This window comes from Hypanus sabinus, chromosome 26 (assembly GCF_030144855.1).
Source record: "Hypanus sabinus isolate sHypSab1 chromosome 26, sHypSab1.hap1, whole genome shotgun sequence".
In the NCBI taxonomy this organism is placed as follows: Eukaryota; Metazoa; Chordata; class Chondrichthyes; order Myliobatiformes; family Dasyatidae; genus Hypanus; species Hypanus sabinus.
Window position 1 is genome coordinate 30,891,082 of NC_082731.1, and position 26,238 is coordinate 30,917,319.

A 26,238-nucleotide genomic window follows, 5' to 3' on the forward strand; every position below is an offset into this window, starting at 1 on the left:
TGACTGAAATGTGCCTCGCAACCGAGATATAAAAATAACTGTATCTGTACTTGCAACACACACAAAATGCTGGTGGGACGCAGCAGGCCAGGCAGCATCTATAGGGAGAAGCACTGTCGACGTTTCGGGCTGCGACCCTTCGTCAGGACTAACTGAAAGGAAAGATAATAAGAAATTTGTAAGCGGGTGGGGGGGGGGGGGCAGGGGAAATGCGAAATGATAGGAGAAGACCGGAGGGGGTGGGACGAAGCTGAGAGCTGGAAACGTGATTGGCAAAAGGGATACAGAACTGGAGAAGGGAAAGGATCGTGGGACGGGAGGCCTAGGGAGAAAGAAAGGGGGAGGGGAGCACCAGAAGGAGATGGAGAACAGGCAGAGTGATGGGCAGAGAGAGAACAAAAAGGGGAGGGGGAAAAATAAATAAACCAGGAATGGGGTAAGAAGTGGAGGACGGACATTAACAGAAGTTAGAGAAATCAATGTTCATGCCATCAGGTTAGAGGCTACCCAGCCGGTATATAAGGTGTTGTTCCTCCAACCTGAGTGTGGATTCATCTTGACAGTAGAGGAGGCCATGGACAGACATTTCAGAATGGGAATGGGACGTGGAATTAAAATCTGTATCTGTACTACTTTGTTCTGAGAATTTTCACATGTTTGCGGTTGAGCTTGCCTGATATATTTTTTGAGAACTAACATTTAAGTTAGTAAATGTGTAGCTGCTCAAGGACATATTTTTGCTACTTTGCTATTGAATAGAATTGCTGGAGTTCCTGTGTCGGGTTTAAGTGCTTTTTGTCACGTCTGCTTGGGATATTACTCTGAGTGTAATCTGTTGGGCAGAGCTGTGGAGCACTGCTTTTAGGAGCCTGTGCTCTCCATGATATCGTGTGACAATAAAGATTTCTGAAACAGCTGCTCTCTGAGTCCAACTGATCTGTGTACTTTTCCGCGACAGATGGTATCAGAAAGGATCGGCAGGTGTGGGTTGGGAGAGGCTGTTTTCTGGCCAAGGTGTACTTAGTAAGTGGGAGGCCTTGAGAAGTGAAATTTTAAGAGGACAAAGCTGGTAGGTGCCTGTAAGAATAAAAGGTAAAGATAACACATTTACTGAACTAGGTTTTTGAGAGATATTGAGGTCCTGAGAGAAAAACAGATGTGCATAACAGGTAGGAACAAGTGGGGTACTTGGGGAATATAAGAAATGCAAAAAAACAGAAATCCAGAAGGCTAAAAGAAGGCAGGAGGCTGCCCTATCCTGGTGGGTCTGTAATACATCCTCTCCAAAGTCGTCACATCCCTCCTGGGGTGAGAAGACTGAGTTCTGGGGCTTGAACTCGGTAACGGTACACAACTGGCTGATAAGTTCTAGGTCTCAGAAGTTGGTTAAGGTGTTGGTTGTGGGTGGTGCCATTGGATTAGACCAGGAGAGTACCTAGAGTGGAGTTTTGTAAAGGTTAATTCTGACAAGTGGGTGAAACGCTGGGTCGTATTCTAATGCCGTGGTTAAAAAAAATAAAGCGGCGTTGTTTCAAATATGTGTTTATTCTAATCACTCAACCCGCACCTCTTATACACCTCTGTCAAGTCACCTCTTTTAAGGGGAAAAGCCCGAGGTCACTCAGACGTGCTCTGGAGTCCAGGCAGCGTTTTGCTAAATCTGCTCCGCACACCCTCTTCAGCTTCTACATGCTCCCTGTAACGCAGAAACGCAGACAGTGCTCCTGATAACAAGTGCGTTACAAGGTTCAGAGCCGAGGATCATCACACGACTCCCGAAGTCGATGAAGGCCAACGTGCCAATAAGCATACCCTGTCACCTTGTAGCAAAAAATCTTTTTTTTTAGTTTTTTAATGCTTTTTCTACATAGCTACAGATAGAAAAAAAAACCCAAATCAAAATGAAGAAAATTAATACAGTGCAAAAATAAACATACAATAATAATATAATACAAAAAAGATCATTGAGAAAGCACCCAAATTGAAGACATGTAAAATTAGTATCCTCCCCGAGCCCCGCAACAAAAAAAACTCCAGACCAACCACAACACAATATAGAGAATATAAATCAGGACAATCAAACCCCCAAAACTGTAAATACACTTAGCAACAGAAGATAATAATGCCTACTACAAAAAAAAAAGAGCTGAAAGCAAGGGACTGAAAAAAAAACCTTAGTTAAGAGGAAGGTTATGAAAGTACTCAATAAAAGGTCCCCAGACCTTATGGAACTTTAAATCCGAATTGAGAACTGAATAATGAATTTTCTCAAGGTCTAAGCAGGACATAATATCATTAAGCCATTGAGCATGCGTGGGCGGGGCAACATCTCCCCATCTAAGGAGGATTAAACGTCTAGCCAGGAGAGAGGCAAAAGATAATATTCGACACTTAGTCGAACTCAAACGTAAATCTGTCTCACCCAAAAAAACCAAACAAAGCAATTAAAGGGTTAGGTTCTAGGTGGTGATTCAGAATATAAGATAAAGTTATGAAGGCATCTTTCCAAAATTTCTCTAAGCTAGGACAGATCCAGTACATATGAATGAGAGAAGCTTTGCCCCTTTTGCATTTATCACAAAGAGGACTAATATTAGGGTAAAATCGAGATAATTTAGATTTAGACATATGGGCTCTATGAACAATCTTAAACTGTAAAAGGCAATGGCGAGCACAAAGAGAGGTTGAATTAACCGATTTGAGAATCAAGTCCCAAGTCTCATCAGATAAAGAGATATTTAAATCATGCTCCCAAGCCATTCTAATTTTATCCACAGGGGCACGCCGAAAGAATGCTAATTTATCATGAATAAATGATATTAAACCTTTACCCAGTGGATTAATAGAAAGAAATAAATCCATAACATTTTTCTCAGGCATTTCAGGGAAGTTAGGAATTAAAGGATTAATAAAGTGTCTAATTTGGAGATATCTAAAAAAATGAACATTAGGCAGATTAAACCTAGCAGAGAGCTGTTGAAAAGATGCGAAGCGATTATCAATAAAAAGATCTTCAAAATGTCTAATGTCATTCTTACACCAATCATGGAATGTTGAATCATACATAGTAGGTAAAAAAAAAAGGTGATTATGTACGATAGGTCTAGAAAAGGAAAAACCATAGAAACCATAAAATTTCCTAAACTGAGCCCATATTCGCAAAGTGTGTCTAACAAGAGGATTAACTATTAATCTGGACAAACTACTAGGGAGTACAGAGCCAAGAAGTGCAGAGATAGATAATTCTTTAGTGGAACTCAACTCCATTGCCACCCAATTAGGGCACTTGGGTTGGCCATGGAAAAAAGACCAAAAGGTAGCACAACGTATATTGGCTGCCCTATAGTATAAACGAAAGTTAGGTAAAGCCATGCCACCCTCTTTTTTAGATTTTTGGAGATAAACTTTATTAACTCTAGAGCGCTTATTCTTCCACAGATATGACAAAATAATAGAGTCTAAAGAATCAAAAAAAGGTTTAGGAATAAAAATTGGGATTGATTGAAATAAATATAAAAATTTAGGGAGAATATACATTTTAACAACATTAATACGACCTACCAAAGACATAGATAGAGGTGACCTTTGTGACAGACTCTGTTTTGTAGTATATGAAAGATTGGCAAAATTTTCACGAAAAAGATCTTTAAGCTTCCTTGTGACTGTAATCCCAAGATAAGTAAATTGATTACGAACGACTTTAAAAGGGAGGTCACGAAATGTCAATTCTTGTGCTTCTTTATAAAAACTCTGAATGAATAATGAACATGGACCCCAGATCACTCTGCTCCTCCACACTGCTGAGAATTCCGCCATTAATCCTTGTCCTCCGCCTCCAAGTTGGAACTTCTGAAGTGTGTCACTTCACACTTCTCTGAACTGAACTCCATCTGCCACTGCCCAGCCCGGCTCTGCACCCTATCGGTCTCCCTCTGTAACCTAGGTCTACATTCCACACCGTTTCTAACACCCCCAACCGTGTCATCCGCAAATTCACAAAACAGCCCAACTCCCTCGTCCAAGTCGTTTATAAACATCACGAGGAGCCGGAAAACCAGCACGGAGTTAGTGGGGAGGAAGTTAATTAGCGGCAACAGACACAGAGTGAATTTAACTCCGCACTTTCACACAACACGCACTCCTGTGGTCAGACATAGTGAAGACCCCCCCCCCCCCCACACACACACACACACACACACTCTCAGAATAAAGTTTCCTCCACGTCCTCTCATCAGATGTAGAGATGACGCACCACCTCATCACATACCCCACGGGTCAGACATAGACAAAGGCTCCCTGTATCTCTGTGTTGGTGGAACCAAACTGGCTAAAACATCAAATCCTTACAGATCCCTAAACCTCCATTTTGCACTTCCCACCCATCTGAAATATGCGCCCCCCCCCCATCTATCCAGAATCTCCTTAGACACACAGGATTCTGTAGATGAACGACGTTGGATAAGGCAGCTCCACTCTGCTAATTAAATTTGCAGATGACACTACATTGATTGGCCTAATCTCAAATAATAATGAGGTGGCCTACAGGGAAGAAGTCATCTCTCTGACATCTTAGCTGGTTTCCCGTCTGGCTACCCGCGTACCAGATCCAAGTTTGGACTTACTAGCCCGATTCACTTGCTCCCCAATTTGGTTTCAAATCTCGAGACGAGAACCCCAATTGTTGTTAAGAACCCCGTAACTGGGTCACTTACCAGCAAAGACCCGTTGAAGTCTGATGATACTATTTTTAAAAGTCTTTATTCATAAAGGGGTACAAAAATAAGATTAATACAGACATTCAGATAAAAGACGTCATCAATACGCAATCTAAAACCGCGGATATAATAATAATAATCATCAATTAAGCAACAGCTCTATCGTTTGTCTAGGGGATATTGTATTGTCCGATGGAAAGATAAAAGTCTCTGTCCTTTCAAGCTGCAGCTCTTTGGGTTTAAGAGAGAGACGGTTTGAAACTTGTCGGGGTCTTTATGAGGCCAGTCCGTTGCGTCGGGGGAGTTGGTTCCCCGTTGTTAGTTCCAAGTCGTTTTCCGTGGTACCAGCCACCAGCCCCCAGGCAAGGGAACCGAACGCACGTGGCTTCCTTCAAATGGCTTCCCGCTATTGCGGGATCGCTAGCGTTTCTTCTTGTGCGTCTGAAGGGGTTGTTCCCCCCAGACCCTCTTTTATACTTCCTCACGGGGTCTCAGATGTCAATCAGGTTGGGATGATGCAATCTCTCTCTCAACCAGCCCACTTTGCCCGAGCGCTTGCACGTAGCATAGTCCCCAATCCACAAACGTGGTCTCCAGGAGACAATGGCCATGTCTCTCTCTCATTTCCTGGGTCCTCTGACACAACCCAATAATGCTCTTGCGATTCTCACAAAGGAGGGGGCTACCCCGCACCCTTCGGCCCCTCGGAGCTGTGGTGCATTCATAACATTTGAAACCGAAGCGTCAGGTTCACTAGCGGCTGGCCTGATCAGCGGCGCCGATGAGATGGCGTGCAGGGAGGAGGCAGAGCGGCCGGTAGAACGGTGCAGGAGTGTCAGCGAGTGCCTGTGGACTTTAGGAAGGTTCAGGCCGACCACCCCTCACCGCACGTCCATGGCTCCTCCACGGAGAGAGCTGGCGGCTCTGGGAGTGCGCTTAATGGATGACCTCACTGGCCTCTTTGGCCGGGAAAAAGCACAACGGTGTCTCCACTTCCCGAGGAGACCGAGGCTCCCCTCCCCCCGCCAATCTGACCAGTTTCTACAGGGAGTGTCCCGACCAGCTGATAAGGGAGCTGCCCAACCCTGACCGCAGGTCCCTGCAAAGGATTGCCGGGGCTGATGTGAGGATCACCGGCGTCTCTCTTCCACCCTTCAGAGATATTTGTCAGGGCCTTTAGCATTGTCAATGACCCCTCCCATTCGTCCAACAATCTCTTTGACCACCAGGCAGGAGGGACAAGGACTGTCAGGATGGGAAACAGCCTCTTCCCCCGGGCCGTGAGGTTACCGAACTCCCTGCCGTCACCCAGGTCTCATCACGCATGAAGAGCCAGTAAGCATCATTCGGTCTGCTTTTAAACTTGTGTCGTAAAGCATCTTATTGTTATGTTAATTTGTGAAGTGCCTGAGTTATACGCACTGCGTGTGCACCTTGGACCGCGGGAACTCGGCGGTTTTCGTGCTGAACGACAGTAAAGTTGAGCTCGGACTGCAACTTGAGCTTGAGGATGGCCCCGACTGCGTGGGGAGATTTGTGCCCACGGCTCTCTGCGAACACTGGGCATGGGAGCCTCCACAACAGGCTGTGATGCAACCAGTCTGCCGGGCATCAGTGTGAAGGGACCGGGACGGGGGGTGGGGGGAGCGGTTGCTAATGTGGGTGCCAAGGAGCATCAAGCCGCTGACTATCACCACGGCCGTCTCAGTGGTGAGGACGGGTTTTGTTTCACCCCCTTCCTTGCCTCAACTCTTTCATCTTGTCGAGATGATGACCCAAGGCGTTGTTCTGATCCCCTGACAGCAGCAAGCTTAACGAAATTTCCACCAGGTTCTGTGGATGTACTGTTGACTAGTTGCACCTCAGTCTGGTGTGGACATAGGAGCCGAAAGGTCGTGGGTACTGTTGGCAACATCATGGACACACCCAACATAATGAAATACCCCACCCACCGGGCATTCTCCTCTCTCCCATCAGGCAGAAGGTACACACCAGCAGGCTCCACTCTACTGTTGATGTGTTTGTCTACCTGCAAAATACATTTTCTATAAATTCTGCATCCTGTTTTTGCAAAGTACTCTCTCTATAAATCCTGTATTGCTTTGACCTTGTGCCTCAGTGCACCGATTGATCTGTATGACCAGTGTGCAGGGCACGCTTTCGTTATGTCTCCGTACAGATGACACTAACAACTTGGACCTTTGCTGAAGACCTTACCCCTCAATAAACGAGTCCTGGTTACGCCCCCACGGCCGTCCCATTGGGTGGATGACAAGCTATCAATCAGGAGACGTCACATGTGGGCCAATCGGTTGCGTGACCCATCTGCACAGGGCGGAGGGGGGCGGTGGAGGCGCCGGCGCTGCCCATTGGCTCAGTCTGACACCCACGTGACCTCAGGTTCCTCCCCCGTGTTATGAAGACTCGCTGCAGCCGGCGTACAAAACGTGATTGACACACAGCTTCCCCAATCGGGGCGCCTGGAGGACCGAGTCCTCCGGTTGTCATCCAGTCACTGGGGCCGGGCCGAGGAGTTGAATCGGGACTCGCTGATCGACGGGATTGCAGACCGCGGACCCGCTGCCGGTTGTCCAGCAAAGGACCCAATTATCGAATTGGTTTATTACCGTCATATGTACCGAGATGTGGTGATACGTTTGCCTCCGAGATGCTAAAGAACAGTGCTAGTGCCCAAGATGGAGCTGACTAATTTTACAACTTTCTGTAGCTTCTTTCGATCCTGTGCCCCACCTCCCACCCCAGACAGGGATGTAACCAGTCAGAATGCTCTCCGCGGTCCATCTGTGGAGTTCTCGAGTGTTTTAGTGACATATAAAATCTCCTCAAACTCCTAAAGAAATATAGTCAACAACACACACACAATGCTGGTGGAACACAGCAGGCTAGGTGTGTTGTTGTTTGAATTTCCAGCATCTGCAGATTTCCTCGTGTTTGCTAATGAAATATAGTGGCGGTCTTGCCTTCTTTGTAGCTGCATCGATATGTTGCATGCAATTTTTTAAAAGAATGAGCATATTCAGAGCCAGCATCTTGTTTGAGTCAGGGCAACCTGACCTGTAATCTCAGCAAGATGAAGGAGAGGGAGGGCTGGGCTTCTAAACAAGGAAGGAGGAAGATGGAACGCAAACCGATTCTCATCAACGGAGCTGCTGCGGAGATGGTCGGCAGCTTGATGTTCCTCGGCCTCCGCTGGTCCCTCCATACCGAGATTCTACGGATATGCGGCGGAGAACATTCTGACCGGTTGCCCTGGAGGCTCCAGAGGCTGTACACCCAGACAGCCCCATCCCGGGCACAATCCCACCCCCCTCCAGGGTCAGGGGCATCCTCAAGAAAACAGCGCCCATCTCCGAGGACTTTCCCCACCTGGGACGCCACCGCCTCAGATCAGATTCCCGAACGGTCCATTAACTCATGGACACCCCGTCACTATTCGTCTTTTCCACTATTCCATTGTTTTATTACAACTTACAGTAATGTTTATGGTTTGCAGTGTCCTGCTGACCAGCATCTGAAAATCCATGACCTACGTCAGTGAAAATGAAACCCGTTCAGTTTGGAATGAAACCCGTAGCGTATTCACTTTCTCAGGCACCAGTTGCCTCCATCACACCCGCCTCCGCTGGCGTTGCCTCCCCCGGGGCATTTAACTCTACCACCCCCTTGTCTCCAGATCTCAGTCTCCACCAGCTGGGCCGTGCCGCCTTTTCACGTCTGCCAGAGGGTAGGAGGGGCAGAAGCCCGTGTTGCCCCACTACTGAGGTTCAGGAACCGCAGCTTCTCTGAACCGACCGACAAAGCCCTCGGCGCCACCGCGGTACAGCGACAGCGTGATGGCAGAGCAAGAGCTTTCCGTTAACCAACTGTGAGCACCGGGCATCGGTTACGTTTCGTTCACGCTCTCCGTGCGGGCGATGCCTATCGGATACCGTGGGAGCAAGTGTGTCTGTGCGGTGGGGGACACGCAGTGGTGTCAATGTCATCTGGATTAAAAACAAACACATGATGTGACCCCACCCAAAGGTGCCGATCCGGAAATGGCAATGTCACGTGAACACCCCCCTCCACAAAACTCTCAACTCAATAGAAGATTTTAAACCTATCTGATATAGATTACCCCCACCCCCTTACCCTAGGGAGATTATACTGTATCAACAAGAAACAGCTCCCGGTTCTCTGTCTGCCCCGAGGTCCAGCTGCCTGTACCACCCCCGCCCCCCCGACCCCACCAAGGATGAGATATTCCAGCTAACAAAGCAGTTTAAACAGACTTTATTCTATTTTCAATGATTCACGGTTAAATTTATACAAATTGGTTTAAACACACATTTAACAATTACAGAGGATTTCTGACTTATAAAAGATCTCTGAATTACAAAAGATTTACAAACTACAGCCAATTTCCAAACACAAGTACAACCCTTACAAATTAAAGGAACAGACTAAGGAGCTGCGGACGAACGAGCCGCAGAGACCGAAGGCTGAGGAAAGAAGTTTAGTTCTTTCTGCCACATCAGTCTCCGTGTCGCTCCGAACAATCGCCAATGCTTTCTGATATCTGAACCGTTTTCTGCTTGGTGACATCGTCTGCGTGTGATGTTTTCCAGAAACCTTTGACGGGACAAAGTAATTCACACAGATGGTCTGAAAGCTTCTGGTGACAGAGATTTCCCAAGCACCCACAATTAATGCCGGGAGGCGGACTCTGCGAGCACACAAATACCCCAGCCTGTAAGCATGTCTGATGTGCTGTGACACAACCCCATGGTCTTGCACTTGGCTGTGCAGACAAGAAGGCTCCTTCACAAACCACACCTCTCACACCTGGCAACCCCTGTATCCCCCACCCCCAAACCTCTTCCCCCACCCTGAGGGAGCAAGCTGTGCTCTGTAACTCTGTTGTTTGCAAAGTTGTGCTTTCAACTTCAAACTGATTACTGTTTGCAATTTATATTAGGAACTGAAGACTGGTTCTCGTTTACAACATAAAGCTGAGCAAGGAATATCTGTTCGAAGTTTAACTTTGTCACAAACGACTCTGACCCTTTGAAAAGGTCATACCCCTGAGTCAGAAAGCTGAGGGTCTCAGGCCCAGGAAACTGGATATCCATCATGCTCCCCCACACCCCCCCCCCCTTCTCTGCAGCTGTACAACTGTACAAGACCTTAAGGTGACATCTTCACAACAAGTTTTGAGCTGAGAACTGTCATCAGGATCGGTGATGAAGAAGGTAGAAGCCAGAATTAGATGTCGGGAGAGGTGGAGGAACACAAGTTGCAAGGTGATATGGGAGACCAGATGAGTTGGGGCACTGGGGATGTTGTAAGAAGTTTGGATCTGATAGGTGGAAGAGGTAAATGACAAGAGAATAAGGACGTTAATAGGATAGACATTGGACCGAGGAATAAGGGGAAGGAAGAGGGGATGTAGTGGGAGGTGATGGTCAGGTCATGAGAGCAGAGAGGAAGGGACAAGAGGGGAGCCAGAATGGGGAATGGAAGGGATGGGAGGAGAGAGGGGATGAGGAGACAGGAGGAGAGAGGGGACGAGGAGACACGAGAGGGGATGAGGAGACAGGAGGCAAGAGGAGATGAGGAGACATGAGACGAGAGGGGATGAGGAGACATGAGGTGAGAGGGGATGAGGAGACATGAGAGGGGACAAGGAGACAGGAGGCGAGAGGGGACGAGGAGACAGGAGGCGAGAGGGGAAGAAGCGCCCAGAAGCTGGAGGAAGTGCTGGTCACACCAGTAAGGACCCCCACCACCCAGGCTACCTCCCTTCTCAACACTACCATTGGGAATGAAGTACAGGAGCTTCAGGACCCACATCACCGGGTTCAGGAACAGTTATTACCCTTCAACCATCAGGCTCTTGAACCAGCGTGGATAACTTCACTGGCATCAATTCTGAAGGAATTCCACGACCCAGGGACTCACTTTCAAGGACTCCAGAACTTATAAACACAAGAAATTCTGCAGATGGAATGCGGGACATTCCAAAACAACACACACAAACACACAAAATGCTGGAGGAACTCAGCAGGACAGGAAGCATCTGTGGAAATGAAAAAGCCATCGACTGTTTACTCATGTCCGTAGATGCTGCCTGTCCTGCTGTGTTTCTCCAGAATTTTGAGTGTTGCTCAAGCACTCAGTGTTATTTATTTAACTGTTTAGTTAATGCTTTACTGGCAGAGTTTGTCTTCTTTCGCACATTGTCTCTTTATCAGTCTTTGTGTGTAGATCTTGTTTATTGACTCTGCCGGATTTCTCAATGAATCTCAAGATTTTACGTGGTGAGATATCTGTACATTGATATTAAATTTACCTTCAACTTTGAGGGTTGGCTCAGGCAGATATGCTGGGGACATTTACGATTCTCTTTGATAGCAATTAGAATGAGTGAACAATGGGGGCAATTTCAGATTGGTCTCAGAGTCGGTTCAAATGTCAGCAGAGTTTGAAGGACCGGTTCTGTACTCTGTGTGTTCTACGTTTATGTCCTAACGGGCATCTGAAAGAATGGTGATTTACAACACGAAAACACGGCCCAGAATTTCACCAACGCCCACAACTAACATTTACAAAACACACCTCAGATACCGTCCTGGGCTAATCCAACGGTGCCTCCCACAACCAACACCTTTCCCACCCTCTGAATCCCAGAGTATCCCAGCCTGGATCCAAATCCCGAGGCTCAGATTGCGGTCCTCTCGACCCAGGAGGGAGGTGGAGACTTTGGAGGGGGGCAGAGGAGGTTCACCGGGATGCTGCCTGGATTTGAGGGCGGGAGCTGTGAGGGGATAATTATGTTGCTGCCTCTGGAGTGGCAGAGACCAAGAGGAGGCCTGTCAGAAGCTTAAAAGATTATGAAAGTCACAGAGAGCAGATTTTTTTCCCAGGGTGTAAATGTCTAAAAGGAGAGGGGACAGAATTAAAGTGCAAAGGGACAAGTTTAAAGGAGATGTGCAGGGTCAGGTTTTGATATCTTTATATCCAGGCAGATGCCTGGATGGTGGTAGATACTACAGAGGAGTTAAATTTGCCCTTAGACAAGCAGGGAACAGAGGGATGTGGACAGAAGGGATTGTGGGCCGAATGGCCTGTACTGTGACCACCAATCACATCTGGTGCACAATCCCTTCTGGCTATGCCTTGTCCACATCCCTCTGTTCCCTGCCTGTCTAAGGATAAATTTAACTCCCCTGTTGTATCTACCCCCCCATGAAGTTCACTGCCAGACACATGTGTCCGTGTGCGCAAGGCTGCCTCGAGAAACTGATTTGGAGTTGGTGTCCCAGCCCTAGATTCTGTCCCTAGCCGAGACCCTCGCGGGACTGATTTACCTTTGCGGAACGCAGGGGGAAACTGAATCAGCTGGAGGAAGCCCACTGGCTTGCAGGGAGAACAGACAAACCCCACACAGAGACATGCCCCCCAGTGGGATGGAAACACTCGCTCCCCGAATGAATACCACCTCCTCCCGACCCACCTGGGTGAGTCTGCTTCTGTGCCAAGAGGTGGGAGGACCGAGAGAAGACCCACTCCCAGTCGGGACGAGCGTAGCCGCTCTACTCCGTGTGAGTCCGCTGGTGGTCCTGCAGCTGCCACGACCACGTGAAGCACTTCCCGCAGACGGGGCAGACGGAGGGCTTCTCCCCGGTATTGGCAGTCTGGGGCGCCTGCGGCTGCGAGGAGTGGGTGAAGGCCTTGCCTCCCTCGGGGCAGGGGAAGGGCCGCTCACCGGCGTGGGCCTGCCAGTGCGCCAGCAGGTGCGAGGCGTAGACGAAGGTCTTGGCGCACTCGGGGCAGGCGAAGGGCCGCTTGCCGGTGTGGGCGCGACGGTGCGCCAGCAGGTTCGCGGTGTGGGGGAAGACCTTGTCGCAGTCGGGACAGGCCAACTTCTTCTCCCTCGCGTGCAGCCGCAGGTGGGCCTGTAGGTTGGAGTATCGGACGAAGGCCTTCCCGCAGACGGTGCAGGAGAAGGGCCTCTCCCCGCCGTGGATCACGTGGTGCTGCTTCAGATGCACGGGGCTCTTGAAGGCCTTGCCGCAGTCGGGGCAGGGGAAGGGCCGCTCCTCGGTGTGGACGTGCCGGTGCTGCATGAGGTTTGAAGCCGTACTGAAGTTCTTCCCGCAGTCGGGGCAGATGTAGGGCTTCTCCCCTGTGTGGATCCGCCTGTGAGCGTGAAGCTCCGACGACCGGGCAAAGCTCTTCCCGCAGAGAGGGCAGACAAAGGGCTTCTCCCCGGTGTGAACCCGCTGGTGCTCCAGGAGGTGGGCAGACTGGACAAAGGCCTTTCCGCAGTCGGGGCAGGAGAAGGGCCGCTCGCAGGTGTGGGTGCGCCGGTGGGCCTTCAGGTGCGAGGAGCGGCCAAATGTCTTGCCGCAGTCGGGGCAGGAGAAGGGCTGCTGGCAGCTGTGGGCACGCTGGTGCTTCTGCAGGTGTGTGGAGTAGCTGAAGATCTTGCCGCACTCGGGGCAGGGGAAGTTCTGCTTGACAGTGTGGGTGCGTAGGTGTGCCTGCAGGTGCGAGGAGTAGCCGAAGGCCTTCCCGCACTCGGGGCAGGGGAAGTTCTGCTCGACAGCATGGAGGCGTAGGTGCGCCTGCAGGTGCGAAAAGTGACTGAAGACTTTGCTGCACTTGGAGCAGGAGAAGGGCCGCCCACAGTTGTGGATGCGCTGGTGCCTCTGCAGGTGGGAGGAGTGGCCGAAGGCCTTGCCGCACTCTGGGCAGGAGAAGGGCCGCTCACCGGTGTGGGTGCGCAGGTGGGCCTGCAGGTGCGAGAAGTGGGTGAAGGCCTTGCCACACTCGGGGCAGGTGACAATCCTCTCCCCGGTGTGGATCCGCCGGTGCCGCGAGCGGTCCTGGCTGCTCTTGTAGGCTTTGCCACAGACGTCGCAGATGAAGGGCCGGATCTCGGTGTGGGCTAGCCAGTGGCGCCGCAGCGTGGACTGATAGGCAAACACCTTCCCACAGAGCGTGCAGGGTAACGGGCCCTCCCGGGCGGGCCTGCTTATTTGCACACTTCCATCCTCCTCAGGTGCAGGCATGTCCACAAGGATGTCGTTGGGCAACTCTTCCATCATGTGGTGACCACTGTCAGTCGAATCCCGTCACTCTGAAGGATCCTGGGGTGAATGATTGCTCTGATGCCCCACTTAAGCTCTCCAACCTGGTGTGCAGAGCGTCATACAAAGCAATCTTTCTTAGCAGAGTCGCTGACACCTGAAAGGACAAACAGAAGACTTCTCAATTATAGGTTCTCAGCAGTAAATTTTATAGTTTTTCTCTGAAATTGCAATACACAATTCTGTTTTAACACCTCGTGTACAGCATGATCTGTCTGGATGACACACACACACACACAACCTTTTTCACATATTTCAGTAGAAGTGACAGAAATAAATCAAAACCTGTACCACCGTGCCGAAGATCGAGTACCCTGTCACATTATATATGGTTCCACATCTCAAAGTCATCTAGTTTTCTTCCCCCCCCCCAACCGTTTCCTTTTGAGCAGAGGAAAAAATTTACATCTGTCCTCTGCTCAAAGGCATATTAAAGGAGGTGGGAGTAAATACAGGCGCTGAACAGGCTTGAAATCAAAGTACTTAGGACAAGCAGGTGAAGTTTAATCAGCCGAACATAGATTTTCTCTCTCCGGTGCACGAGGATGGCGGACACTTTTCCCACAATGCCTAGCGAGCCATAAACAGCTCTATGCGACCAGGCAGCAACCTCCGCACCGCAAGTAGACTTACCGAGGGCAGTGCGCATGCTCGGACGTACGGGCCCCCCCACCACCACCTCGCTCCAGTGTAAATCCCCCGCCCCGGAACCTGCGCGGTGGACAGGCTCCGGCTGCAGGCCCCCACACAACGGCGGGGCAGGAATTGCCAACGGGGACCGGCGTGGGGCGGGGGCAATCCGTGGGAAAATCCGGACCGGATGGGCCGCGCAACCGGGAAGCAGGCGCTGCCGCAGCCCGTTGGCCGAATCGGCACCCCACGTGATCACCGCGCCCGCCCCGCACTGTGACGCTTCGGAACTCCCTGCGCGTGGCTCGTGATTGACGGTTCGCTTCACCAATCCCGAGCATACGCAGGGTTCGGTCTTCTGTTTATCGGCCGAGGGGCGTACCCAGGGCCCGTTGGTTCATGGGTCGGCTGGGCAAGCGGCCGGTGCTGGCCGGTATCGATTGTTATGTGTACCGCGGTGCAGTAAAAAGCCGAACTCGCATGCCGTTTAAATCATTTCACAGCCCACTGAGGTGAACAACAAGGGAACAAGAGGAGAAACAGTACGGTGCAAGGTCATAACGAGGTAGATAGCGAGGTCGATAGTCCAACCTGTGAGCTACGTAACCATTCTGTAGTTCAGACCAAAGTGCAAAGTACATGCATTATCAAACTACATACAGATACAAACCCTTATCTTGCGGCCGTACTCGGGAAACCCGAGAAACAGAATAGGATCTGTGAAAGACACCACCCACCGCAAAAGGACGGACGACCGTCCGGTGTGCGAAAGACAATAAACCGTGTAAATACTAATAAATAAACGATAAATATTGAACACGTGAGATAAACAGCCCTTAAAACTGAGTCCATAGGTTGTGGGAACAGTCGAGTGAAATTATCCCCTCTGATTCAAGAGCCTGACGGTTGCGGGGTGGTAACTGTCCCCGAACCTGGTGGTGTGAGTCCTGGGGTTCCTGTACCGCTTCCCTGGTGGCAGCTGGGAGAAGAGAGCGTGACCTGGGTGCTGGGAGTCCCTGATGATGGGTGCTGCTTTCCCGCAACAGCATTCTGTGTAGATGTGTTCAATGTTGGGAAGGGCTCTACCCATAATGGACTGAACGGTACTCACTATTTCTTGTAGCATTTTCCGTTCAAGGGCATTGGAGTTTCGATACCAGACTGTGATGCAAATATATACTCTCCACCGCTCATCCAAAGAAGTTTGGCAAAGTTTTAGATGTCAAGCTGTTTTGTTTTTGTTTTTTTTTTGCAAGCTTCGAAGGAACTAGAGGCGCTGCAGTGATTTCTTCGTAATCGCACTTACATGCTGGACCCAGGACAGGTCCTCCGAAATGAGAACACCAAGGAATTTAAAGTTGCTGACCTTCTCCACCTCTGATCCTCCGATGAGGACTGGCTTCAATGAGGGTGTTGTTGTGACACCACTCAGCCAGATATTCGCCCTCCTGATTGGTCATAAGTATAAGGAGAGTAGAGCGGGGGGGGGGGGGGGGCTAAGCTCACAGCCCTGTTGTGTACCTGTGCTGATGGAAATCGTGGAGGAGGAGATGATGTCTCCAATCCCAACTGACTGGGGTCTGCAGGTGAGGAAATAGAGGATCCAATTACACAGGGAGGCATTGAAGCCAAGGCCTTGAAGTGTATTGATAACTTTGATGTCAATGAGCTTATTGATAAGCCAGAGTGTTGTTTGTTATGCCTCCCTTCTCGGGGTCACCTCTTTCTCCCTCATTAGGGAGAGAGGGAGCCTGTGGTGTGTCGAATACCGGGTGAAACGCGAGGTCTGTGGGGTAACTGCAAGTCCGTGACTTTGCTGTTGCTTTGCTCACGCTGAGTGCCCGGTGGTGGGAGCCGATGCTTTTATTTTGCTGGTGGGGGGAGGGGGGAATCGTTGCTTGCTGCCACTTACGCGCGGGAGGGAGGGGAGTGGGGGGGATGGGCTTTGGGGGTTCTAACCTTTAACTGTCATTCATTCCTTGGGGCACTTCCCTGTTTCCGTGGACGGTTGTGAAGAAAAAGCATTTCAGGATGTACATTGTATACATTTCTCTGACATGAAATGTGCCCCTGAAACTTTGAGGGGATGCTTGTATTGAATACGGACGTCACCGACCTCTCACAACACTTCATTTCGGTGGACATAAGTACTGCTGGACAATAATCATTGACGTAGGTCACCAGGTTCTTGAGCAGCGGTATGATGGGTGCCTCCGACTGCAGAAGTGAGGGGTTAAAGACCTCAGTCAACACTCCAGCCAGCTGATCAGCACAGGTCTTTAGTGCTTGGGAGGCACATGGTCCCCCAACTTGCCCATTCTGGAGTCAGCTATTAGCTGATTTCTGACACTGTGGAAGAAAAGTTAAAACATTATTACTGATTAGGGACCACAGGGTGGAGCCATTTCTGCCGTGACAGCCAAGTAACTAACCGTACCTGGCCATAAGTAACTGACTCGCATGCTTGCTTGTAGACTGTAAGACATTAGGCCATTTGGCCCATTGAGTCTGTTTCACCATTCAACCGTGCCTGATCCTTTTGTCCCCTCCTCAGCCCCACTTCTCCCCATAACCTTTATTGCCGTGTCCAATCAAAAACCTATCAAACTCTGGCTTAAATACCCCCAATGACCCGACCCCCACATCTGCCTGTGGTAATAAATTCCACAAATTCACCACCTTCTGGCTAAAGAAATTTCTCCACATCTCTGTTTACAATGGACGCCCCTCTATCCTGAGGCTGTGCCCTCTTGTCCTAGACTCCCCCACCATGGGAAACACCCTTTCCACATCTAGTCTGTCTAGGCCTTTCAACATCCGAAAGCTTTCAATGAGATCCTGTCACCCTTCCAAATTCCAGCGAGTACAAGCCCAGAGCCATCAAACGTTCCTCGTATGATAACCCTTTCATTCCCAGAATCATCCTTGCCAACTCCTCTGGAGCCTCTCCAATCCAGCACATCTTTTCTTCATTGAGGAGCCCCAAACTGTTCACAGTACTCAAGGAGAAGCCTCACCAGTGCCTTATAAAGCCTCGGCATCACATCCCTGCTCCTTTATTCTGGACCCCTTTAAATGAAGGCTAACATGGCATTTGCCTTCCTCACCACCGACTCTACCTGCAAGGGTACTTTAAGAAGGATGGGGGTATCTTGTTTCTCTTTGGAATCATTGTTCCGTAATCTGCCCTAATGCTGCGGGCAGACTAACTTTTAAACTGATTGGTGCTTCGGGTTGTCACCTAGAACATGCTGTGAAATTTCTCTATTCTATTTGTGTGATGAAGTGCTTCTTGTCACGTAGATTTTGACTGTAAAATATGAGTGTAATCTTGTGTTGGACAGAGTCTCAGAACTCGCTTTTTAGGTGTCTGAGCTCTCCGTGATTTCAGGCTGCAATAAAGGCTTTCTGAAGCAACTCCGCCTCCGGGGTCCGAGTCGTATTTTTCTGCGACAGACACTGAGTGAGTGGTTGGAGTCGAGGCATCGCTCTGCCTAACGTCCCAACTTGCTCCTGTACACTGACTCCTCCCCTTTTGTGATTGAGCCGTGTCGACGGTGTGGTGGTGGTGGTGGAGGGGGTGGGGGGGGGTGGTTAACCAGCTTCTCCGATACAGCTCTGAGTGCTGACTTCATTTCTGAAAGTCATCGGGGGCCCCACCGTCCAGACCACTCTCTCTCCGAGCCGTTGCTGTCAGGCAGGAAGTAGAGAGGCCTTCGCACCCACACCAACAGGCTCGGGAGCAGAGATGGTCAGGCTATTGAACCAGAATGGATGATTCCGCTCACCCCAGCTGAAAACTTGTTCCACAAACTACAGGCTCACTCTTATTGATTCCGCTAAATCCCTAACACTATTTATTTATTGACTTTTTTTTTATTTGTCTTCTTTCGCACGTTGGCTGTGTCCCCAGGTAGGGGTATGGCCCAAGTGCGGGGTGAGAGACACTGAAGCAGGTCGATCGTTCACAGACTTTAATGCGAACAGTGTTGAAGGGAAAATTAAACAATAAACGCTGGGCCAAAGGGCCGTTAAAAACTCTCAAATGGAAAACGAAGCCGACACTGCGGCTGAAGAGAACAGCTAAACATTAAACGAATACCGCTGGTGTTCGGAGTCAGTTGACTCGAAAGTCCAATTTCTCAGGCAAGGCAAAATACAAAATAGGCAGGAGGCGTTGTTGTGTCCTGGGTTCGTGTCCAGGTCTCGATAAATACTACGGCGGAAGAATGGATTTAAATGCTATCACAATGAAATTATAATTCGCGAGTGCAATTGCCGAATCTGTGGTCGTGACGGGTTGCTTGTCTGCGTGGCTTTTCACTGACTCCGGCGCGTTTTTCTTTGCATTTTCGGAGAATTCCCATCGGAAAACGAACCTCGCGGTAGATATGGTGCCCGCACATTGATAATAAATGTACTTCGAAACAAGTTGAGTTTGCCGTCCTAACCACAAGTCTGTGTGGACACAGGGGCAGATCTTACCTGCAGCAGCATTATAAAACCAGCGTTCAGAAGAGATGTAAGCTAAACGTAAATTGCTCGCTGTTTCAGAGCATAATTAGAACCAGCGACTTCTTTATGCGGCCCCGAACCTCAGCGAGATGTACGAGTTGAGTTCTGATCTGGGGGGGGGGGGGGTGAATGCAGCCGCGTCCTCGCCAGCGGGGGTGGTTGACGGCCGTGCCCACGTCCCCTGCATTCTGACCGGTCGCAGCACAGCCTGCGCCGGGGTGGTGGGCTCCAGAGGGCTCAGAGACAGGCACAATCCTCCCTAGCACTGGGGGCATCTCCAAGAGGGGGTGCGTTCATCGCTGATTAGACTCAGCATCCAGGACGTGCCCCTTGCTGGTTACTACTGTTAGATACCAGCAGCAACCTGACTCAGGTTTTAATGGTAAAACCACTACCTTTATTAGTATCTACGCAAAATATAGAAAATTAAACGAAATAAACAGAAGTTAACAGTGTTGTGCGTGTGTGTGTGTGTGTGTGTGTGTGTGCGTGCGTGCGTGCGTGCGTGTGTGTGTGTGTGTGTGTGTGTGTGTGTGTGTGTGTGTGTGTGTGTGTGTGTGTGTCCCAAACAGTTCTTAAAGTCTTAAAATGACAAACTAGAAAAGGTCCAGTAATCCACGAAATAAAATGAAGGGAAGGATCCACGTTAAAATATAGGGAGGAGGCGATCACAGGTTCCCCGCTGGGAAAACCAAGTAACAGTCGCCAAAGATCCATCGAGTCGTCCCGAAATCCACGTAGAAATATCACCAGGTGACAGTCACGGAGTATGCCCCCGCACGTGGTCACCACATAACACACCCTAATCCAGGTAAGGGTTAACAAAAGTGGTGGCCTCAGGATTCTCCAGCAAAATACACATGTGGATCATACGAAGTGACTGTCACATATCCAACGTGCAGGGTGTGCCATTAATCAACCCGATCCTTTGGGCATGGGAAAGTATCAGACTTTACCCATTGTCACAGCAAAGTACTGCCAGCAGTTTGCAGTCCCAACTTCCTCCCTCTCTCTCTCTCTCTCTCTCCCTCTCTCTCCCTCCTTTCCTCTCTCTCCCTTCCTCTTTCCCCCTCTCTCTCCCTCTCTCTCCCCCTCTCTCCCTCCTTTCCTCTCCTCTCTCTCCCTTTTTCCCCCTCTCTCTCCCTCTCTACCCCTCTCCCTCTCCCCTCTCGCCCTCTCCCTCTCTCTCCCCCTCTCTCCCTCCCTCCCTCTCCTCTCTCTACCTCCATCCCTCTCTCTCTCCTCTCTCCCTCCCCTCCCTCTCTTCCTCCCTCTCCCCTTCCCCCCTCTCCCTCCCTCTCTCTCCTCTCGCTCTCTCTCTCCTCTCTCCCTCTCTTCCTCCCTCTCTCTCCCCCCTCTCTCTCCACCCCCTCTCCCTCTCTCTCTCCCCCTCTCTCTCCACCCCTCTCTCTCTCCCTCCCTCTCTCTCTCCTCTCTTCCTCCCTCTCTCTCTTCCTCTCTCTCTCCTCTCTCTCTCCCCACCGCCTCTCCCTCTCTCTCTTTCCTTTTACTGAAAGTCCCAGTAGTCTGTCGCAGAATGTTATACTGATGTCACAGTCCCGCCTCGTTCAGACGTTTTTAAAGTGACACCCACAGCAACTGTGGTCACGTGACACGACCATTGGATCCCATTTCTGAGCGGTCCATTCACGCGGCAGTCCTGCTCCGCCATTCCCTTTGAGACTGTTTATTTAATTTTATTGCAACCTGGGGTGATGTTGATGTCTTGTACTGCGCTGCTGCCACAAACCATATGTCAGTGACAGTAAATCAGACTCTGATGCCATGATCAAAAATGTCCGTCACTTCCTGGGGCATCGGGAAGATGACCAGACTCCCGGACCAATCCCCTCTTTCACAGCCTTTTCCTGGTGGTGCTGCCTCACTCTCGTGTGATGCTATTGGATTCCCTTTCACAGTCCTAAACTCAAAAGGTTTTAAGCCTATCTGACACAGGCACCTATAGGTGCCCTCGCTACAGGGAGATGATACCATATCCACAAGGACAAGCTTACTTCCCTGTCTAGTCCAGCTGCCAACACCCACTGCTCGAGTGGTGGGTTCCCCCTCCCTACCAACCAGGAAGATACTTCCAGCTAATGAATGCATTTAACCAGAGTTTATTTTACTTTTAACTATTCACTTTTAAACTTAGACAACAATGATGAGAGGCATTGATCGTGTGGACAGTCAGAGGCTTTTCCCCAGGGCTGAAATGGTTTCCACAAGAGGACACAGGTTTAAGGTGCTCGGGAGTAGGTACAGAGGAGATGTCAGGGGTAAGTTTTTCCCTCAGAGAGTGGTGAGTGCGTGGAATGGGCTGCCGGCAACAGTGGTGGAGATGGCTACGATAGGGACTTTTAAGGGACTTTTGGATAGGTACACGGAGCTTAGAAAAATAGAGGGCTATGGGTAAACCTAGTAATTTCTAAGGTAGGGACAGGTTTGGCACAACTTTGTGGGCCGAAGGGCCTGTATTGTGCTGTAGGTTTTCTATGTTTCTAAAAAGTACCTAGCAAGCACTTAATAGTCACAGAGGATTTCTGATTTACAAAACAGTTCTGAATTAGAAATGATTTGCAAACTACAAAGGACTTCCAAACACAAGTACAATTCTTATAAACTAAAATAACGTACCAACGAGTTGTAGACGAACAAGTTGTAACAAATTTGAAAGAAAGATGTTTATTTTTGTTACAGCATTAAAATACGTCCCAGAATTTTGCCGCTTCCCATATCTAACATTTACAAAACACCACTGTCCCAGGCTATTTCCCCACTGTCAGGGGCGCTGAAGAGGTTCACCAGGACACAGGCCGGATTTGAAGGCATGTGTGACCGGATAAATGTGCGATCTTCTCTGGAGCAGCTGAGGCCGAGGGGAGACGCAGGTCCAATTCCCACTGCCGGAGTTTGTACGTTCTCCCCGTGACTGTGTGGGTTTCCTCCGGGTGCTCTGGTTCCCTCCCACAGTCCAGTGAAGTACTGATCAGTAGACTCATTGTAAATCGTCCCGTGATGAGGCTAGTGTTAAATTGGGGGATCGCTGGGCAGCGCAGCTCAAAGGGCCGGAAGCGTCTATTCCACGTTGTTTCTCAACAAATAAAACAAACAATAAACAAATATTTATCCCTCAAGCAAGAGAAATGCTTTCCTCTCCATTCAGGGCAACACTTCAGCTGGGGTTGTCTATTACGCCCAGTGCCCCCCATGCCGTCGCCTCTACATTGGTGAGACCCTTTGTAAATTGTGGGACTGCTTTGTCAAACACCTCTGCTCCATCCACCAAAAGAGGAATATCTCTAGTGGCCGAACATTTCAATTCCTCTCACACCCCCATTCCAACATGTCAGTCTTGTGCCAGGATGAGCCACTCTCAGGGTGGAGAAGAAGCACCTTATATTCCGTCTGGGCAGCCTGATGGTGTAAACGTCGATTTAAGATGGCCCTGGTGAAGCCCAGTGCCTACTTGCTGGCAGTAAACAAAACAAAGAAGACTACTCATTTATTAATCACACTTTTTTTTCTGGAACACAATCACTGCAATAAAGAGCCAGTTACTTCCCTTTCAGAGGTGAGCTTCTGAACCGCCTACACAACCCGGCATTATTGTGGTGTGAACCGAATTCTCAATATGGTGCGTATAGGCTGAATTGAGGCAGCGGGGCCCGGGCCTGAGAGCGAGGAACGAGTCAGTGTTTGGCCATTGCTGAAGGCGTGTCAAAGCGGCAGAACCGAGGTGAGGCAGAGGGGACTTGAGAGAGAGGAATGAGCCAGTGTTTGACCATTGCTGAAGGCGAGTCAAAGTGGCAGAACCGAGGTGAGGCAGCGGGGCCCGGTCCCGAGAGAGTGGAATGACCTGAGGTCTGTATGGTTTAACCCCGGGAGGCGAGGGACGGGTGGGCTCAGCTCGCTGCCCTGTGAGGTTTACTGGCTTCTGCGCTGAGCTGAGATTGCACCTGACACTAACTGGCCCCTGAGACAGCCGCAGTGTCGACTGGCTTCACAAACTTCTGCACTTTGGGTCTTTGACAGTCTTTAAAAATGGGTAATAGTGCATTTCTTTGTTTTGTGACTGCCTGTAAGGAAACAAATCTCTAGGTACTTTGATTTAAAAAATGAACTTTCATTTCTCCTTCTGGTCACTTCTATATTTCTCTCTTTTCCCCCTCCCCCATCAATCTTCTGTTGCCCGCTCTGACCTCCGACCTCTTCACCTGCCTATCACCTCCTCCGAATGCCCCTCCCTTCCTCCCATGGTGAGCAGCCAGAGGTCGTGGTACATGTTGCTACCGACAACACAGGGAGGAGGTCCTGTCAGCAGTTAGAGCGGAAGCTGAGAAGCAGGACCTCAAGGGCAGTAATCCCGGGACACCTGACAGTGAGCATGAGAATAGAATGAGGTGGCAGATAAATGCATGGCTGAAGAATTGGAGCAGGGGGCAGGATTCAGATTTCTGGATAGTTGGGACCTCTTCTGGGGCAGGTGTAACCTTTACACAAGGGATGGGTTGCACTTGGACCCGAGGCGGCCCAGTATTCTTGAGGACAGATTTACTAGAGCTGTTGAGAGTAGTTTAAACTGATCTGGCAGGGGGATTGGGACCAGTATGATAGAGCTGAGGATGAGCCGGCAGGTTTAAAAGTAGATGATGGGTGTAACATGAATTAAGGAAGGACAAGCCAATGATTGCTTACAAATACAGACAGAGCAGAGAATGCAGGAGTGAAGATGCTGTATTTAAATGTGCATAACATTCAGAATAAGATGGAAGAACTCATGGCACAATTACAGACTGGTCAGTATGACGTTGTGGGTGACACTGAGTCATGGCTGAAAGAGGGCCATAGTTGGGCCTTGGGTGTAACGTCAAAGGATATACTTTGTATTGAAAGGACTGGCAGTGGTGTGGTTCTGTGGTGACATAGGGTCAAAGAAGGTCAAATCTTTGTGGGCAGAGTTAAGAAATTGCAAGGGTAATGAAAACATTATGGGAATCATATACAGGCCTCCAAATAGCAGCCAAGATGTGGGGTTGAGATTGCAAAGGGAGCTGGAAAAGGCATGAAATAAGGGTAATGACACGATTGTAATTGGGGAGTTCAGGGCATTGAAAAAATTAGGTCGGTGTCAGATCGCAAGAGAGGAAATTGTAGAGTGCCCGTAAGATGGCTTTTCAGAGCAGTTTATGCTCAAGTCTACTCGCGGAAAGGCTACCTTAGACTGGGTGTTGTGTAATAACCCAGATCTTAATAACCCAGGGAGCTTAAGGTATAGAAACCCTCAGGAGGCAGTGATCAGGATATGATTGAATTCAGAGTGCAGTTTGAGAGGGAGAAGCATCCACTGACATGTATCAGTATCGCAATGGAATAAAGGGAATTACAGAGGCACGAGAGAGAAGCTTGCCCAGGAGGATACTGGCAGGGATGATGACAGAGCAGAGGTGGCTGAAGTTTCTGGGAAGAGTTCACAAGGTGCTGAATAGATTTGTCTCACAGAGGAAGAAGTTCTCAAATGGCAGGGCTAGGCCCTAGCTAGGGACTGAAAAAGGAAGCTAAGGACTGCATAAAAGCCCAGGAAAGGGCATATAAGGTAGCAAAAGTGAGTGAGATGTTGGATGATTGGGAAACTTTTAAAATCCAACAAAAGGCAACTAAAAAAAACTGTAAGGGAAAAGATGGAATATGAGGGCGAACTAGCCAATAATATAAAGCTGGATATGAAAAGCTTTTTCAGTTATATAAAGAGTAAAAGGGAGGCAAGAGCTGATTTTGGACCACAGAAAAATAATGTTGGTGAGGTAGCAATGGGGGACAAAGAAATAGAGGATCATAATGGGTACTTTGCATCAGTCTTCACTGTGGAAGACACTAGCAGTGTGCCAGAGGTCTGTGAGTGTCAGGGAGCAGGAGTGAGCACCATTGCTATTACAGAGGAAAAAGTGTAAGGCAATCTCAAAGGTCTTAAGTTGGATACGTCACCTGAGCTAGATGGAATTCATCCCAGAGAGAGGTCGCTGAAGAGATAGCGGATGCATTGGTCATGATCTTTCAAGAATCACTTGATTCTGGCATGGTCCCGGAGGACTGGAAGATTGTAAATGTCACTCCACTCTTCAAGAAGGGAGGACGGCAAAAGAAAGGAAATTATAAGCCAGTTAGTCTAACCTCAGTGGTTGGGAAAGTGTTGGAGTCTATTATTAAGGATGAGGTTTCGAGGTACTTGGAGACTAATGACAAAATGAGTCCAAGTCAGCATGGTTTATGTAAAGGAAATTCTTGCCTGACAAATCTGTTACTTCGAGGGAGTAACAAGCAGGGTGGACAAAGGAGAGGCAGTGGATGTCACTTACTTGGATTTTCAGAAGGCGTTTGATAAGGTGCCACAGGAGGCTGCTTAACAAGATAAAATCCTACTGCATTACAGGACAGATACTGGCATGGGTAGCGGAACAGCTGACAGGCAGGAGGCAGCGAGTGGGAATAAAGGAGGACTTTTCTGGTTGGCTGCCGGTGACTAGTGATGTTCCTCAGGGGTCAGTATTGGGACCACTACTTTTCTCATTATTTGTCAATGATTTAGTTAATGGATTTATGGCTTTGTGGCAAAGTTTGGGGATTATACGAAGATAGGTGGAGGGGTAGGTAGTGCTGAGGAAGCAATGCGATTGCAGCAGGTCTTAGACAAATTGGAAGAATGGGCAAGAAAGTAGCAGATGGAATACAGTGTTGGGAAATGTATGATACTGTATTTTGGTAAAAGGAACAACAGTGCAGACTATTATCTAAATGGGGAGAAGGTTCAAACATCAGAGGTACAGAGTGACCTGGGAATCATCGTGCAAGACTCCCAGAAGGTTAATTTATAAGTTGCATGTGTGGTAAAGAAGGCAAATACCATGTTGGCATTTATTTCCAGGGCATTAGAATACAAGAGCAAGGAGAGGATGGTGGTGAGGTTTTATAAGACACTGTTCAGGCTGCACTGAAGAGTATTGTCTACAGTTTTGGGCCCCATATCTCAGAAAGGATGTGTTGTCATTGGAGAGAGTCCAGAGAAGGTTCACGAGGATTATTCCAGGAATGAAGGGGTTAACAGATGAGGAGTGTTTGGCCCTTTGGGCCTGTACTCACTGGAATTCAGAAGAATGCACGGGGATCTCGTTGAAACCTACTGAAGTTGAAAGGACTAGATGGGGGGATGTGGAGAGGATGTTTCC

The 26,238-nt window shown here is 49.2% G+C and overlaps 1 protein-coding gene across 4 annotated transcripts; it reads right to left on the reverse strand.

Annotated features, from left to right (window-relative positions):
• Nucleotides 1-9,752: 9,752 nt before the first annotated feature.
• Nucleotides 9,753-19,098, reverse strand: LOC132381388 (zinc finger protein OZF-like). 4 transcript variants are annotated; one of them, XM_059950761.1, is made up of 2 exons: nucleotides 18,986-19,098; nucleotides 9,753-13,967 (listed from the first exon to the last, which is right to left on the reverse strand). In XM_059950761.1, the coding sequence occupies exon 2, from the start codon at nucleotides 13,826-13,828 to the stop codon at nucleotides 12,311-12,313; it is 1,518 nt and encodes a 505-aa protein (XP_059806744.1). In that variant the 5' UTR covers nucleotides 13,829-13,967; nucleotides 18,986-19,098; the 3' UTR covers nucleotides 9,753-12,310. The 4 variants fall into 4 exon arrangements, with proteins under 4 accessions (XP_059806744.1, XP_059806742.1, XP_059806743.1 ...); XM_059950759.1 differs by lacking the exon at nucleotides 18,986-19,098 and adding an exon at nucleotides 15,612-15,763; XM_059950760.1 differs by lacking the exon at nucleotides 18,986-19,098 and adding an exon at nucleotides 15,171-15,537.
• Between the last annotated feature and the right edge of the window lie 7,140 nt (nucleotides 19,099-26,238).